This window comes from Rhinatrema bivittatum, chromosome 15 (assembly GCF_901001135.1).
Source record: "Rhinatrema bivittatum chromosome 15, aRhiBiv1.1, whole genome shotgun sequence".
Taxonomy (NCBI): Eukaryota; Metazoa; Chordata; class Amphibia; order Gymnophiona; family Rhinatrematidae; genus Rhinatrema; species Rhinatrema bivittatum.
Window position 1 is genome coordinate 50,770,718 of NC_042629.1, and position 17,147 is coordinate 50,787,864.

Consider the following 17,147-nt stretch of genomic DNA (forward strand, 5'->3'; position numbering starts at 1 on the left):
TACAGGAATTTGTAATTCTTTAAATGTCGCTATCTTAACATACGGAACTGAAATAAACATTCTATTACCAGCTCTGGTGTGAGGAGCCCTAGTTGTTGGTCTTGTTCTAGGCTTGGAAGAAGGGGGGACAATCTTATCTTGTGTGTCATTGGGAACTGTAAAAATAAATAAATAAATAAATACAACTCAATGTACTGCATTTAAGGGGGAAATTTAAGGCTGTGCAAATGGCTTTTCCTTCAAAACAACATGCGTTATATATTTTGCAGTATTCAAGTGAGTTCCTTAGAACAAAATGTCCTTTTCTCTGCCATGGTGTCATATTTCTCCAGTTATTTGGTAGACCCATGGAGAATTAAAATGTTTGAAAAGGAACTGAAGTGAATTGGTTAGGCATATGGAAAATATCACAGCACTTAAGACTTTTCCCCATCAGACACCTGCTCCTTGCTCGCAACCAAATTTACAAATATTCTACATTGTAGATGTGGATCTATAGGCTAAGCAAGGCTGGGCACAGTTTTTCAAAAGAAGGAGAAAGATAGAAAAGCAGATCATGCTTTGACATTTTAAGCTTGAAACAGACAGAATACAAAAGTTCAAAGATATGAGGGTAGGAAGATGGTAACTTGGTTGGATGGTAACTTGGTTGCCTTCATGTTTGGTATGGAGTACTTCTAATATAGAAAATTTAGGTTGAACTGAAAATCCTGCAGAGAAGAATATGAAGAGAAGCGGAGAGATTCTTTTACCCAATGATATTCTTGAGTCCTCAAAGATATTAAGTCGTATTAGGTTAATGGGCGCCCACTGCGACTTCTTTGGAGCTGTAGAGAGAAAAGAAATTGGTCATTGGCAACTCAAAGAGAGAAGGTGAAGGGTGCACAAGGGGTAAAGGTGAAACAAAGCAAGGCACAAGACCTCCTTGCAAAAAGGAGCCCACGAACAAGTGCTGTGGCCAGGCTGCAACCCTGTGAAATCATGTTGGAGTCTCCCAGGGAATGAGCGTGCTATGGGAGATACAACACGCAGGCCTTGGAAAGAAAGGAGGAGAACATTGATGCGATGCAGAGTAGTGCTGAAGGTTTCCACAGTCAGGCATTGCTTTCCCTTGTGGTCCTCAGTCAACAAGAGAGGTCACGATCACTTAAGTGACCACCCAAGTTAGCTGGAAAGAGGAGAAAATAAGGCAAAACAGCTTTGACTTGAACTATACTGCAAATTAATAAGAAATCACATCAATTACCAGTTTTTGTGTGTGGACTTTCAGACATTTGGGTTGTTTCTGGTTCAATCAACGTTTGTGTTTCATTTGACACTAAAAAAAGAAATATCAGAGTTTAGCATGCAGTTACTTTCTGAAGTTCTCTTTTTACAACAGCAGGAGTGAAGAATGAAATCTCTGTGGTACAGCGGAAACAACTGAAGGGAATGACTCCGTAGTGGAAACATGGTACGCCGTGCTTCCAAGGAAAACGTTGCCTTTCAAAGAGATGGAAAAAATGCAATTCTCAAGCTGAAAGCAGGTGACAGCTTGTTTGCCTTCTGCAAGAGGGCTAAGTTCCTGAAAAGGCAGCAACACGTTAACTGAAAGGGAAGTGAGACAAAGAGATAAAGGAATGGTAACTCTAGCTGTAAATAATAGCTCGAGGAATGGATGACATCTCATATCCCTTCTCTATGACACTTGAAAATTCCTGGGATGAAAACACAGCAAGATCTCAAGTGTAAAAAGGTCTCGAGTAGCAGATAGAGCATCATGCACTTTGCAACTTAAGAGCCAGAAGATGAGTTGCATATAAAAGAACCATCTGGGTCTGCAGGAGAGAGCAGTCAAGCAGATGACAAAATGAGCAAAGATCGTCTTTACCCAAAGTTACTCTGGAATCTTCAAAGAGATGCATTAGGTTAATAAGCTCCCACTGGGTCATCTTTGGAGCTGCAAGGAAGAAAGAAGAAAAAGTCAGGGGTAGCTGGAATAGACCTAGGGTTGGAGGAGAGAGAACACATTCATGGTGATGGTCTTCAAACAAAACACTTGACCCAACTTTACATTAATAAAACACATTTCCTCTCAGCTTTGGTTTTCTGCTGGCTTCATGGCTCGTTCCCTTATACACTGCTGAAGTTAACTTTCACAACGTTCCAGAACTTTCATGCTTGTAATGTCCGCTTGTCGCTCTTAAATCTTCTAGGATTTAGAATAGTCCCAGATGTTTCCGATGATATTGGCGGAGTACTAAATGAGAATGGAATTATCCGGTGACAGCAGGGACCAAGCTCCTATGATAAAGCCTTTTGTGGTATCATTGTTTTTCCATACGCTTTGTCCTAGAAGCCCATGTTTTCTGAAGCATACACCTCAGGGAGGCTGTTATTCAGCATTGAGGTAGTTGATGCTGATTTGTCACAACTATGCTCTAATTTAGGATGGGACTCAGAGTGCTTAAAGGAATGTACACCTCGCTGCTGGCAAGGAAAAGATACTAACTCGTCACTGCTTTACCCCTTCAGATCATCAGGGGAAAGTCACAAGATTATCATTCCTGAGCTTTTGGTGTCATCTTGAAGTATTCAGTATCTAGAAAGTGATTCAGAGGAGGACTCCAGTTCTTAAGAAATCCTAACAGACGCAGTATTGCTTCGCATAAGTTGCATCTGGCAAACTCGGATACAGTCTTGAAATGTACCACCGCCATGAAGGATATGTGTTTTATCCATTTTTAAAAGAATCAAACTACTTTATTTTAGGTTCAAATGGAGAGATACATGTTGGTAAAATCAAACAGCATTGGGTTTAGACTTGACCCTGGGATTTTATGGGCAGCCGTAATACTTGTTATATTTGGCAATACTCATTTTTATAAATCGATGCTGAAAGAAAATATTGTGTGTATGTATAAGTATTTCTGTGCATAACAGATCTCACAGCAGCTATTAACTTCCTGTAAGTGAAAATAATTTAATGCTTTAATATATTGACCACCAGTGTCATGGCCCAGAGTAAAGTCATGGTGAGAGTAAAGTGAAATAATTTAGTCCCATGGACAAAAAAGGAAATGCATATTTCCAGAGACCAGACAACAGTACAAGTCTTGTCCAATTGAGAAATGTATTAGTAAAGGTCATTGTATTTATTTAATTTTCTATTTCCTACTTACTATTAGCATTTGTTTTAACTAAAACTAAAACCTTGATGCATAAGTTTTTTTCCACTCACACACTAGATGTCTTTTTTTAAAGCTTTGTAAACCTCTGTGCTAAACTTTATACCACAAGTATGTAATTACTGTACCGGGTTTAGTCTGTGGCGCTCCTGGACTGGAGGAGGGTTTAGGTTTAGAGGGAGCAGGACGGGTTGTTTTAGGAACTGAAAGAAAGAACCAAGATAGTTAATGTTTTCTTTGAAGGTTACCATCCAACTCCAGGTTTAGACACCCTTAGAACAGGTTTCCTCAAACCTGTAATGAGAAGTCCTAATGGAGTGAATATACTAGCAGCTAAAAGAAAGCAGATCGTTATGGTATTGCTAAAGTAGCTGTGGTATCACATCAACAGGCAAAGCTTAAATATTTTCACAAACTGATGACCCAGGCAGGCATGAACACAGGAGGATGACAGCTCACAGCTCTACAGCCCTGAACAGATTATTATTCTGCTGCTATGATGACAAGCAAAAATATGACCTCAGAGAGGGCTCTCCCATGCCTGAGGCAATAACTTTCAATGAAATGTTAGTGTTTTCTTTCATGAAAGGCAGTAGCCAAACAGCTGTGAATGACTATTCATTGATAAAACACAGTCACCCATTGCTGCTCTTGGCCATTCTGGCAGGATAGGAGATTTGGTTGTAAACAGATATAAAACTTTTTGATGTGCTGTCAATAGGGGAAAAAAATCCCCCAAGGTTTTAGAGGGTCAAAATATCCCTTCTTATGCTTGTATTCAAGCAGCTTACCATGTAATCCAGTTTCAAGTCTGAAAGATGTTGTAGATTGAGATACAATGAACTGAGAGTTTCAGGTGCAACATTTCTTAACACCTACCTAAGCCTTATGGGAGAATGACAATAGTTCAAGTTTGAAAGGTAGGGGATGTTTGAGGGAATTACTGGTTCTCTGAGAGCTCTCGCCAGGAAAAGACAAGGAGGGAAGTGGAAGGAAAACAAACAAGCAGGAAAAGCTGCAAATGCTATGAGCCAGTGCAAATGGGCAAACAGAATGGATGATGGTCTTTGATCTGAAAGGACAAGCAAATATACAAAAGCAAAATGAAGATCAATGATTGGCTGGAATGATATGAAGTGATGCTGTGAAGGAAATAAATAAAAGGGAAAAATGATCATGATTTTGCAGAAAGCATTACCATATGTTGATTGCGCTTGTTGAAAGGTATCAGGAGATTTAGCAGGGACTGGCTTTGTGATGGGTAGACTGGAAGGCACTAGAAAATACAGCACATGAATAATCCTGCAGCATGGTAACTGAAAGAAAACCCGTTGTCAGTCCTGTTTACATTTATAGGTAGAATAGCAGTGCAGGATCAATCTCCAGATACCTATGAAATAAAGACTTACTACAGAACAGGGATAAAATCTGAAACTAGTCCTGCAGTTAGTAAGGAAGCTTGGAACCAAAATCAGTAACACAGGTCTTGTTAAAGAGTAAGAGATAACCCTCGATGCACTGAAACGCAAAGATACAGGTGAGCATTTACCAGGTTCAAGCTGTGGCACATCTGGGCTGGGAGACAGTTCGGGTTCAGAAGGAAGCATTGTTTTTTCTTTTGGAGCTGAAAAAGAGGCTTTGGGATATAATTAAGTCTTATTGCAATCCCAATAATCTGCCCCCCCTGTTTAACCCTGACTTCCAAAATGCCTGCAATGAAGAAATCATAGTTTGGTGTACATGAAGTGCTGAAAATTGATAACCAGTTGCGAGAATGACTCATGGAGCTGTGTTGCCCAGCAATGGTAAGCAGATGGAACTGAACAGAAATGAGTGCAATCTTTGGTTACCCAGCACAGGAGAAGGATGAATCTAAAAGAGCAAAGCTCGGAAATGGTACAAGGAATGAGGGCCCTACTGCCAGCTTTTCTATACTTGATCTTAACCAAAAGGCAAAGAAGTGATGCTAGCTTGTCTTGAAACTCTGCATGAAAAGTTCAAACAAAGCAGATGACAGACAACCATGATGAAGAGAAAATATATCTTGAAGAGCAGTGAAGGGCAATGTTTGGGTATCTGCCAGGTACTCAAACATGGATTGGCCACTGGGCCTGATGGACCTATGGACCCTTGCTCTGACCCAGTATGACATATCTTATGTTCTTATGTCTTAAGTAAATGTGATAGCTAAATATGACCTCATTTACCAATGTTATTCAACCTTAATCATTTAAAGGCCAATTTATTGAGTCAGTCTCATAGATCCACATTTTATATGGTCTTGTTTTTAATATCATCCATGTTCTTAGGCTGAGTTTGCCATTTTATTCTGAGCTGATTGATAAGTCTCTTAATGAAATATCCTGAACCCTCAAGAACCGAATATGTTTTGTAAGAGAGTGATTGTGGTTGAGTAACATTGCTAGGAACAAAAACAAAAGCCAAAATTTTCTAAAATGAATGAAGAAAGATAAGCAAGCAGTCAGCCTCTGTGGAAATTACCCAGTGTTGTTCTTGGTGGTTCGGCTTTGGTTGTGCTAGGATCCAAGACAACTGGTTTTACTGTAGAGAAACAGATCACAAAGTCAGTGGTGGAAGTAATTCCCTTAAAAAGCATTAGACACAGGATGCTTCTGTCCACCAATCAGGGGTCAGATTCAAAGGCTCTAAGCAGCAGAAAGTTTGGTGACCCTTGAAGCTGATGCAGCAAGCAAAATAAAACAGACAAATAACCTACATTCAAGCAAACCACTTCTGGATTTGTTTTCTTTTTTTGCAATTTCCATTTTGTAGGAATGACAATGCCCTTGACAACACACCATATGGAATAATTCCCCTGTCTACTAACCAGAGATTTTCATCAGTGGATGAGGGCAAATAACCAGCTATAAAGCTTGGTTGCAAAAACCCACTTTCATTTTAATGTGAATCACGCTCTCTTGTGCGCAGATTTAACAACCTTCTTTTGGTTTTAAAGGATTCTTTCAAATATCGGTTATTAGGGGGATCAAATAGCTGTCTCTGTTCAGTGATAGTTACGTCAGGAGCAAGTAATGTGTTCAGAGATACATAATCACCTAAAACTAACAGTAAAGAAGCAGGGCTAGAGAAAAATAAAATTTTCAGTTTAGCATGGACCATTGATAAATCCACAATCTATTCTTAATCCATATCTTATCCCATGCCCTTTTGAATTCATTTACTGTTTTCACCATCACCACTTCTGCCTGGAATGCCCTTCCAGAAGAGGTGGTGAGGATTTTAAAAGGGCAAGGGATAAACACTGCGGATCCCTAAGAACTAGAGGTTAGGAAGTAAGAAAAGGCTGCATGGGGGTAACCTGAATGGAACGGCAGTTACTGCCCTTAACCAGTTAACCCTAATGCTTGTGACACAACTACGACATCACTCTGTGCTTCAATGGTAGGAGGAAAAAGGGGAACTGGATTCAGATGACAGCCAACACTGGGCCCCGACTTTTATGGTTTGGGGTACTAATATCCATACTTTAGGGATAAAACACAGGACTGCTTCAGGGGCCAAGTCCAAAAGCAAAGCATGTCCAAGCAGCATTGTCTGAATTATCATGAAGGCTCCTTCCCCTGTATAAACATTGCTAATAACATTTTTGCAATGGATTTGACAGTTGCTTGGTTTGGACTTTAATCACTGCTACCCTTAACATAAGGCTTGGGGGTAACCTGCATGGAGTGGCAGTTATTACCATGGGAAGCTTGCGGGGCAGACTGGATGGACTATTTGGTCTTTCTTTTCCATCATTACTATGTTACTATGAGGTAAAGTTCACATGGGCATGCTGGTCATTTCTGAAATTAGTCTTGCAGGCAATCTTACGAAGGTTCAGGAAAGAGGCTCACTAGGATTTTGTTGTGGGAATTCATATTTAGAGTATATTACAGCAATTGGATGGATTATAAGTGTAGAGAGTAAGGTATATTGATGGCACTAGAATTGACAATTCATTAAGGGGAGCATCTGACTCCTCTACAATGCATAATTTCTGAGGGTTTTGTAAAAAAAAAAAAAAAAAAAAAAAAAGATTCTATTTATAGAATTGCGAAAACAACAGTTACCAGGTTTTGGTTGTGGCATTTCATGTCCGGAAGTTATTTTTGGCTTAGGAGGAAGGACAAAGGATTTGGTGGGAGCTAAAATAATGAAAGAGACAATCTGGATTAGAATCATTACGTTCTACCAGCTTTCTGGCCCAACCGTTCAGATAATGTCGCATTTCACCTGTTATTGAGAAACGGATTCGGTTTAATAGAAATCAAGTTCCAAAAAGGATTTGTGAAAGAGAAAACTCATCCGCACACATAATGGGACTGATACAAAACCTTTTGTGAGAACATTGCAAATGGTATTTAAGGAAAAGCAACATGAAGGTGGATCTATGGCCAAAACTGTGGGGCATGTCCTCTGCTGTCCTAAGGCCCTTGCTGATATTAGACATCATTAGGATAACTAATGTGGTTTGATATCAGCATTGGGAAACCACACCAGGAGGACCATCATCCTGTCAATTTTCTTCGCTTGTCGTCATCTTGATTTCATTTATTTGCAACCAACTACTCAGGCGCACTGCTACTGGTACAAGAAAAGACGTAGCAGATGATTAAGATGACTCTTAAATAAAATCCCAGGCTTGGTTGGAATGCTAAAACTGAAAGTATATTTGCCCAAATGAATGCCAGCCAACTCCTTTTGCCAAGAAATAGCCCAACCAAACCAATACTGGCTAACTCTACTGGAGCATAAATATAAAAAAAAAACATCCAGAGAGTTTTTATTATCTTTATGCAGAATGTGCCACATACTGCCGGAGTCTGTAACTTGCTCTGAACAGTGATTATTAATTTCTAAACAGTCTATTGATTACCTGGCCTCCTGGACTGACTTCTCAGCTCATACCCGCCTTCTGCCTTTCGAAGGACACAGATGAGAAACCCCCACAAGTAAATTCTGCCTCAGTTCCCCCAAACCCCTCTAAACTTCAGGGTTTTCTAGGAAAGTGTTTGCACAGTTCTCACAAACGGACTTTCAGAAATACAGTATTACCATTACCAGGTTTAGTATGGGACATTTCTGGCCCTACAGAGGCTTTTAGTATGGAAGGAATGAGTGGTTTTTCCCTTACAGCTGAAAGAAAAAAAAATAATTCTAGATTAGAAGCAAATTAATCCAGATATCAGTTTAACAGTGCATTCAGTTCACCTAAAGCATTTGTTAAAACCTGAACACTAATTAAATATAAATTCTTGTTTCGGAGCAGATTGGCAGGTTATTCCGCTTCTCAGGGACTAAACCTACAAAAAAAGCAAACAACAAAAGGAGAAAGAGCACAGAGCACTGATGCACAACACAACAGTACCACAGCTTTTCGTGCATTAGTAATATTGAATATTCCTGTAAAGATAAGCAAACAGAGGTTACTCCGTGCCAGAGGGGAGCAGACATAACGATCGACTGTGAGGGTGTAACAAGAAGATGCAAGTGATCCAACTGCTTAGGAAAGTACATTAGACACAGATGCTGGTTTGGGGGTATTTTTGTCCCCCCAAAGGCTGAAAATTTATCGGCAGCAGCAGGAAAACTGTAGCGAGACAGAACTGAAGTATATTCTTCCCACAACTGGCTGGAATGCTCTACTCAGATGGCAAAGAGAGAAGCAACGGGAGCGTCGCTGCCTGAAAGCACGTCTCCTGCAGGGAAAAGAAATCAGAAGAGCAAAGGCCAGGCCTTCAGTGCAAAGCAAGCCAGCGCAGGCAGTACCTGAAAGCAGAAAAGAAGCTTCGCCAGTAGACGGGGTGGCTTAAAGTGGTCCTGAAAGCTGAGAAATGACGAGAGGGGAGTCAAAGCAACTGTTCTCTGAGACAACAAGGCATTACCCAGTGTTACTGCTGGCTGATCAGTAAGAGCAGGCAGAATGATTGCTCCTGGCGTCGTTTGACTGGTTGCCACTGAAATAAATGCATAGAAGTATGAGACAGCTGTGAGTACAGTGGAGGCAGCCCTAGATAATCGAATTATTTCATCTCTTGATACATTTCTGAGAAGCCAAACCTTAACTATGCGCCAGGCATGATCAATTAAGCTCGATTATGGTCCAATAAACCCCCACCCGTGTGACCAAATCCCTGGATTAGAGGCAGGTTTTAGGAGCCTGGGCACCAGTTCAGCCCATATTTAATCTAAACAACCATAGAAGAGCGCGATATTCAAAACCCTTTGGCCCCTTTAAGCAGCTAAATCTGTGTAGTTAAAATTGCACATTGCACCATTTCAGCCAAGTGAAAGAGGTAAAGGCGCTGCTAGGCCAGGCTTTAAAGTTTAGCCGGTCAGCGGGATATTCAGCAGATGGTAGGCTTACATCTAGCCAGGGAAGTGCAAGTAAATATCCGTGTGAGTTTGCTCAGCCATCTTACCCACACAGCGGGTTCTTGAATTTAAACCGCACTGTAAAGGATATTCCCTTTCCATGGCAACTGCCTTGCTGCTTCTTAATTCAGTGGAGGCCGGAAAAGAGCTAACGAAAGGTTGGACAGTTTGCTCTCTTGACTGTGTCAGATCTCCTCTGATCTGAGATTTGTCTAGGGCTGACTGGGAAGGAAGCTGGACTGCAGATCAGGAAGGAGCACACGTTTGTGGTACCAGAAAGACAATGCACGCCCCAGTAGGGTATTTAGTATTGTACAGCATGCGGCCTAAAAGTAAACTGCAAACAAAAGGAAATGCAGAATACTGTAAACGGACTCTAACCACAAGAAACAACGTGAACGGAGACACGAACTTAATCCTTTCAAGGGCACTGGAGAACGGACAGCTTTGTAAGCAGAAAGGACCAACAAATTACTACCTAGATGGTTCCACTGTCCTGCCAACAAACACCAGATCAGGAGCCCCTGTGATGACATCTTTATGGACAACCTGAATGGCACAAAGTCTACGAACAAAGTTCTCTCCTGATAAAATGGAAAATCAAAATGATCGCCCACAGAAGAAAAATGATTACCCAGCTCTGCTGCTGTTGACGCATGAAGACTTTTAGACACTGCTGATGTAACTGGATCCAAGTGAGCTGATATTTCTGCTGCTACAGAAACACAGAAATGGAGAATATGAGAACAGGCAACCACTGTGAAGGGCTCATTCTCATCTGTCTATCCTCCATTCCTACTGCAAGACTGCGTACCCACAAAAATGTAAGGATTCCCTCAGCTCGCCCCATGCCAAGGCCCTTTCCTGCCGTTCAGACGGCACCATTTCAACTGGCTCACCGTCAGGGCAGGAGCGAATGGGGAATGACTCCTACCAATTGAAGAGATTTTGAAACAATGAAAAGGGTAAGTTCGTGTGGGCAGATTGGGGGAGGGCTGAGAGTGAATTAAAAAAAAATATATTTCCAGCTACGAAAGTTTTTTTTTTCCAAAAAAACCAAAACAAAACAAAAGGAAACAAATGAAATTTCATTTTTCTTTTGTTTTGAAACAAAATGAAATGAGAAATTGTTAAAGTTTCCCATGTCACTTCCAATGAATGCACATGCCTAATATCTTCTAATTTCTATGTAAGTACAGAATTATTTATGGTTAACGTACAGTATTGCTTAATATTATGAAACAGTTTAAACTATAGGGATGTGCAGTGGTTCTAAAATAATTTGAAAAAAATAATGAATAAGGGCAATTTGTTTAATTCGGGGAGCACCTAAACAAATTGCGAGCCCCCCCAAATTAAACAAACAGTGTCATTTTGATATACGACAGTTCAAGTAGGCTGCCGTACATCAAAATGGCGCCCTCTGCTAGGGAAAATGTGCTGGAGTTAATTAACTCCAACGCAACCCCATCGGATGGTGTCTATTCAAGACACCATCCAATGGGGTCTTGAATAGACACCATCCGATGGGGTCAAAGAAGACACCATCCGATGGGGTCAAAGACACCATCCGATGGGGTCAAAGAAGAGGAAAGACAACCTGTTGAGAGGAGCTCAGAGGCCTGGGCTCCAGACCCCAGTTTCGACCAAGGCCCAGGCGTTGTGACCCAGCCTCTGGATCGGCCCTGGCGTTGGGCCTAGGCCAAAGCCCTGGAGTCAGGACCCGGTCTCCGGCCCCCAGCATCAGGCCTGGGTCATGTCCTAGGCAGAGGCCCAAGCATCAAGACCTGGCATCTAGACCAAGTTCCAGCCCATGCCAAGGGCTGGGCCCCGACGTTGGACCTATGCCTAAGCCGAAACCCAGGCATTGGCACCCGGCCTCTGGACTGGGCCCCGGTGTTAGTCCCAGGATCCAGCTGAGGCCCTGACATTGGGTCGACACATCGGGACCAAGCCTTGGGCTTTTGTAGCACCTAGGCCGAGAGCGCAGCGACCTGCCTTGCCCTAGGCCTCACCAGCAGATCCCCACCGGACTGGGTAAGTGTTGGTTGGGGGATCTTGGCTCTGGCATTTTTCGGGGTGGGATGGATAGGTGGTGTTGTCAGGAGGCCCTGTTTCCCTTTTTTAGTAGGTTTTTTTTTTTTGTTTCTTTCATTTTTTTTTTTTTAAATTGAAAAAGAAATCAAACATTAAATGAATCAAACTTTTGGGGGAAAAATATCTCCCAAAAACAAACTGAAAAACAAACATTTTTTTACCCCTGCACATCCCTATTAAATTATTCTTCTCTAGTTACTTAAATGAAACACCAGTGGTATGCTTTTTGCTTTTAAATCTTTAAAAAAGTGGTTCCCTAAGTGAAATTGAGGTTTCCTCTGATCGGTAGGAAAGGTGAAACATTGTTAACCTGTTACACACCCAGTTCTCATGCATGGGACTTTCCCTTAAGTCCGTAAGCTTTGCTGGCATTACATTAATTATGAATCTCAAATCCAAAGAGCAAATTATTTATTTATTTATATTCATTTAAAAGGATTTATTATACCTGCTTTAGCAAAGATCAAAGCGGGCTATAGTAAAAACGACCATAATCAAAGCTACCTCCATCTCCAAGGGGGTGGTATTAGAAGGGTCCAAGAACCAATCAGTCATGTTTTGTTCATTGCAAACTGTTAAGCTGTATGGAATTTGGCCAATTCAACCCTCGTTAGTTCCCATAGGGCTATTAGTGCGTCAGCTGCCCTTCTGGGCTTATTCTCATTTCATTCAAATTTTAGATTATATGTGTGTAGCTTTTAAATCTCAGTGAAGGAATCAAACCTGTTAGTCTTCTACCTTATACAAACATATTCACTAGGGATGTGCATTCAATTTTTGACAAATACCAAGAGCACAATAAAAGATGCCATTTTCAGTTTGTTCCAAATATTACAAATTGAAAATAGCCTCCAATGAAAATATGCCAAAATATTTTAGGCATTTTTTTGTATTTGTGGCATTTTTTTTAATTGATTTTTTTTTTTGTAGGGGGTTGGGGGTGGGGTGGGAGAGAGGTTTAATTTTTTTTTTTTTTTTTTTTGGCAAAAGAACAGAATAAAACGAATCCCCCAAAACAAAAAACAAAACTGAACCAAAGATGTTGTGGCTGCACCCAAGGAAGTATCCTACAGCTCTATGTTAAAGATCTTTGTAGAGTTATAATGGTAAGACGGCAGAGGAATGGGGTTTTTAAATCTTCTCCTGCATTGTACAGTATTTAAAATGCGCAAACTTAATGATTTTTATTTTATTTAATAAAACTTAATTGCTCGCTAATCATCTGAAAACACATCAAAGCGTTGTACAATGGTATTTTTCCAAGAAAGAGCTACCGGAACTTTGCTTGCCTGCATTGTTTTCGATGCCCCTGCAGTAATGTCACTGCTACTTACATGTTTTCCTATATCACCAACCTGGAAACAAATTACTCAGACCAGGCTTCTCAGTGGAGAAAAAGATACTAAATCATGTAATTACCAGGTTTACTTTGTGGCTTCTCTGAACTTGCAGGCACTTTAGGCCTAGGAGCAATGATGTGTGTTTCAATCGGGGCTGAAAGAAAAAGTGAGTGGTGATCATTCAGAAATTGTATCCCAACATTACCGGACAATGCCTCAGCCCAGCCCTCCCTGAGGTTACAGAAAGTGTGAGTCAATGAAAAAAAAAAAAGCTGAAAATGGTTGAAAAAGCATAAAAAATGTGGGAAAGTATTTTTATGCAAGTGCAGCTAGTTAATAAAGGAAATTGTAGGTTGAATTTCCTGGTACTTTAGAAACTTCCAGTTTGAAAAGAAACAGAAGAATACTTAGACAAGACAGACACTATAGGTAGATAATGGAGCTGCTCAAAGCTTGTTTTTCATGATGAAAGTTTTGCTATATTAATGATAATAAGAATATATGACAAAGAGAGAGAGAGAGTCAATCAGCCAACTCAACTGGATGGAGCATTCATGCCACAAGACAAATGTATTTAAGCATCAATGATGATATTTAGCAGAATGAGATGATCTCCAGATGAATGCCAGAATTATTTTGACTGATGAAGATACAAAAAGATATTGAAGACATATTTTTTACCCAGAGTTACCCGTGGTGGTTCAAAAATGGCAGATGCTTTGGTTGACTGTGGTTTTGTACGTGCTGCTGTTAAGAAAATGGAAGCCATTTTGAAATCAGAGGCCAGGCCATATAAAAATACTGAGCGGTTATTGATCAATAAACTGTAATGCCATATATAACAGATATGTAACTGTCCTTTAAGGAAGGAGCCTTCCTATCTGAGCAACATACACAAAGAGAACTTTTGAGAAGAAAGAAATACTTTTGCGCAATGAAATCAAACTATTTTTCTCTGAGAAATGGAAACAGAGCAAGTTGCCACTGGAGAAATTCTATTACCTAGTGTTGTGCTTTGCTGTTCAATAGTTTTAGAAGTTTTAGGTGCACTGGGTTCCAAGAGCACTGTTTTTCCTTCTATCAGAAACAATTAAAAATGACCAATCAGAATGAAAGCACCAATCCATCTATAGAACGTTGTTTGACTTACTATTTTGAATAGATGGCTGCTTTATAAGGTTCTTATTATACCTTTAAGACTTAGCATTAAGTATTACATAAAAGTTTTGAACAGAAAGGGCTACATTTTTTCTTTTAGTTGATAAAGATTCTTACAAATAAAATTGTAAACCCTTGTTAGATTTTTCTAAGAAAAAAAAGCTAAATTATCTTGATCACAAGCGTTTGGACATTCTTTGACTATTCTAACCAAATTCACTGTTTGGTACCCCTTTGATTTGTCATGGTCTCTCCAGGTTTTCTTTTGCAAGCAGTGCTATTTTGCAAGTAAATCTAGAGACTTCAAAGCAAAAGAAAAAAAGCAGCCTACATGGGGGTGATCCTGGAAGCCCAGGGATTAATATCACTGTTCAGTATTCCTGTGACTTGAAATTACAGATCAGCTAACAGTCCAGAAGCTCTAGTTGTAATCTGAAAATGTTTACCCAGTGTTCCCCTTGGCTGTTCAAGGCTCAAAGAAGGTTTTGTAGTAAGACTTTCTGGCATCATGCCATGTGCTGCTGTTGGAATAAAAAGCATACCAAAAAGTCAGCATGCATTAAAAAACGTACAGTAACAGGTATCTTTTTCTGTGCAGCCTGTATGCTAAAGCAGAATACAATAGAGTGAAATAGTCTTTAAGGAAAATATATTGGTGCTGGCTTTATTTTGATGAAACCGTACCATGAAGAAGCTTTTACTGAAGGTTTAGAAAGGGTTGCAAAAGATCACCCATTGCTTTTGGAAGCTCTAGGATAACCTACTTCAAAAAAGACTTTTTTTTTAATTAAAAAAAAAATGTAATCCAAAAGATCCCAAACTCTTGAATCAGGCAGAGAGAATTATTATTTGTGGTGGTGTGTTGTGATCTTCTGGTGAGTATTAGGATTTCTTTAATAACATGGTGTAAAGAAAGATACTTATTTACTTATAAATATTCTATACCCAGAGTTGTCCTGTGATGATCAGAAGGCATGGACACTGTTGTTAAAGGTGGTTCAGTGGTCACATGAGGTGTCGCTGTTGAAAAAGAATGCAAATGGTGCTAAGACAACTTGAACATTGAAACGCTCTGTTAGAACAATAGGGACTCAGGGTATCAGGTGGGCAGCATCCACGGTTGCCTAGGATAAGCAGTCACTGGGTCTGGTCTACAATTACTACCCATCCAGACACAGCCATGATGATGGGGGGGAAGGGGGATGGGGAGAAGGAGGCCTGAAACCTCAATGGTCCCTGTGTGGCTTGAACCACGCAGCAAGGAAATCTCTATCCCTGGTTGGTGGATTGCCATCTGCCAGGGACACAGGAGAAGGGCTGGCAGCCAACCCACTCACTCTTATTTTCATTTTGTTTTGGTTGTATATGGCTTACTAGTTTGTGTGTCACAGCTTGGGAGGGAGGGTGGCAGAATATTCAATTTATTTCTTGTTCGGGGCAGTGTTGATCTGACTTGTCTGTTGCCCAGTGGGCGGCGTGGACAACACTGGCAGTGAGGAATCATTGGCTTGATTGGATGTGGTAGGGGTCTGGATGGTGACAGTGACAGCATTTGGCCGACCTCTGCCTGGAGCGGCCTGGATATAACCCATTTAACTGGGATGATGGCAGCTGGATTACCTAGGCAATGAAGGGGGGGGGGGGCACTGTGTGATTTGACTGGCTTAGATATTATCACATGTCAATATTGATAACAAAGTCGAAGCCCTTGATTTCCAAGTTCTGTGTTGGTGTTTATTGTAGAGCAGGTATTTTACAGGATAAGATTTGTGAAGGCAGGGGATAGTGAGGAAGGCTGCCCATGTTATATTATTTAGAGTAAATAGTCATTCTGGCTTAGAATGTAGAACTATGTACAGTGCGTAGGGTTGCAGCTCAACACGTTATGCTGAGGATGCATTCAATTTACCTGATGAAAGGGAATACTCCCTTACTGGTGTTGCTATTGGCTGCTCAAGGGCAATGGATGTTTTGGATGTAAGGGGCTCTGGTGTTCGCTGTGCTACTGTCAAAAAAATGCAGGGCAATCTTGAACAAGCTTGTGGGCATCAGCGTTCATTTAAAGAAAGACCAAACATTAAAATAAACAGAGCGTGGAGCAAGCCACTAGTTAAAGTAGGGCTGTAATATTGTTTCAAACTTATACTGATAACAAACTAGGGTGAAGGCCCATGATTTATACAACAGCTACTACTAGATAAAGAAACAAGACAAGACTAGGAATTATATACAAAGTCCTTCACCATGAAGAAATCTCATTTCAATGCACAAAATTTAGCCAGTGAAACAATTTAGAAACAACTCCAGTAATGCAAACATGTACATGCTTTTCTTTTTAGTTTTTTGTAACTACTGCAAATTTGTCTTGCTATCCTATGCACTATTTAGCAAAATTCTTTATATTTTTGGTAGACCATCTTCAACTAAAGAGAGCGGAGTGTGTGGATAAACATAGCTTTACTTTCACCTACGGGAAAATGGACTACAAACTTTGATTACAATTTGACTACAAACATTTACTCAAATTTTGACTTTTTTTTTTTTGGCCTTCAAGTCCTCAATGATTCCATCATTCACGGAAGTTTCACATCCTCTTCAAGGAGGAATTCAGTAAAAAGTTAGCATGGATAGATGCAACTCAACAAATGCTAAATTATATGAATAGAGTAATTACCAAGTATGGCTTGTGGCTTTTCTGAACTGGAAGAAATACTAGACTCAGATGGGGTGAACTGTAGGTCAGCATCAGTAGAAGCTGGAAGAAACAAGCTAAATTTTAATTGCTCCTTCAGTATTTATCTTCCAAATTACATTAAGCAGCATTTCTGCAACTTATATAAGAATGTGTATCCTTCCAGCTGAAATGGAGCAATAGTATAACTATGCAATTGGTGCAAGAAGCTAGCACCAAGAAAAACAATTCAAATAAAATGTTAGTTGCAAAAGATTCACATGCTCTTGGTAAAAACTGGATGCACCATGAAAA

General features: G+C 40.3%; 1 protein-coding gene across 33 annotated transcripts in view; it reads right to left on the reverse strand.

Annotated features, from left to right (window-relative positions):
• ABI3BP (ABI family member 3 binding protein) overlaps nucleotides 1-17,147 on the reverse strand; it is a 293,742-nt gene that overhangs the window by 70,938 nt on the left and 205,657 nt on the right. For 14 of the 33 annotated variants that reach the window (XR_003852746.1, XM_029577766.1, XM_029577758.1 and 11 more), the window contains 19 exons: nucleotides 16,836-16,916; nucleotides 16,071-16,166; nucleotides 15,107-15,181; nucleotides 14,608-14,682; nucleotides 14,006-14,080; nucleotides 13,685-13,750; nucleotides 13,083-13,157; nucleotides 10,201-10,281; nucleotides 9,077-9,148; nucleotides 8,253-8,327; nucleotides 7,262-7,336; nucleotides 5,670-5,729; nucleotides 4,717-4,803; nucleotides 4,366-4,443; nucleotides 3,296-3,370; nucleotides 1,871-1,939; nucleotides 1,247-1,318; nucleotides 753-827; nucleotides 69-155 (listed from right to left, as the gene is read on the reverse strand). Coding sequence is in view for 32 of the 33 variants with exons in the window: in XM_029577766.1 (XP_029433626.1) it covers nucleotides 69-155; nucleotides 753-827; nucleotides 1,247-1,318; nucleotides 1,871-1,939; nucleotides 3,296-3,370; nucleotides 4,366-4,443; nucleotides 4,717-4,803; nucleotides 5,670-5,729; nucleotides 7,262-7,336; nucleotides 8,253-8,327; nucleotides 9,077-9,148; nucleotides 10,201-10,281; nucleotides 13,083-13,157; nucleotides 13,685-13,750; nucleotides 14,006-14,080; nucleotides 14,608-14,682; nucleotides 15,107-15,181; nucleotides 16,071-16,166; nucleotides 16,836-16,916 (1,449 nt within the window). In the remaining variant the exon portion in view is untranslated. The remainder of the gene's footprint in view (nucleotides 1-68; nucleotides 156-752; nucleotides 828-1,246; nucleotides 1,319-1,870; nucleotides 1,940-3,295; nucleotides 3,371-4,365; nucleotides 4,444-4,716; nucleotides 4,804-5,669; nucleotides 5,730-7,261; nucleotides 7,337-8,252; nucleotides 8,328-9,076; nucleotides 9,149-10,200; nucleotides 10,282-13,082; nucleotides 13,158-13,684; nucleotides 13,751-14,005; nucleotides 14,081-14,607; nucleotides 14,683-15,106; nucleotides 15,182-16,070; nucleotides 16,167-16,835; nucleotides 16,917-17,147) is intronic. The other 19 variants (XM_029577776.1, XM_029577777.1, XM_029577778.1 and 16 more) reach the window with 15 other exon arrangements.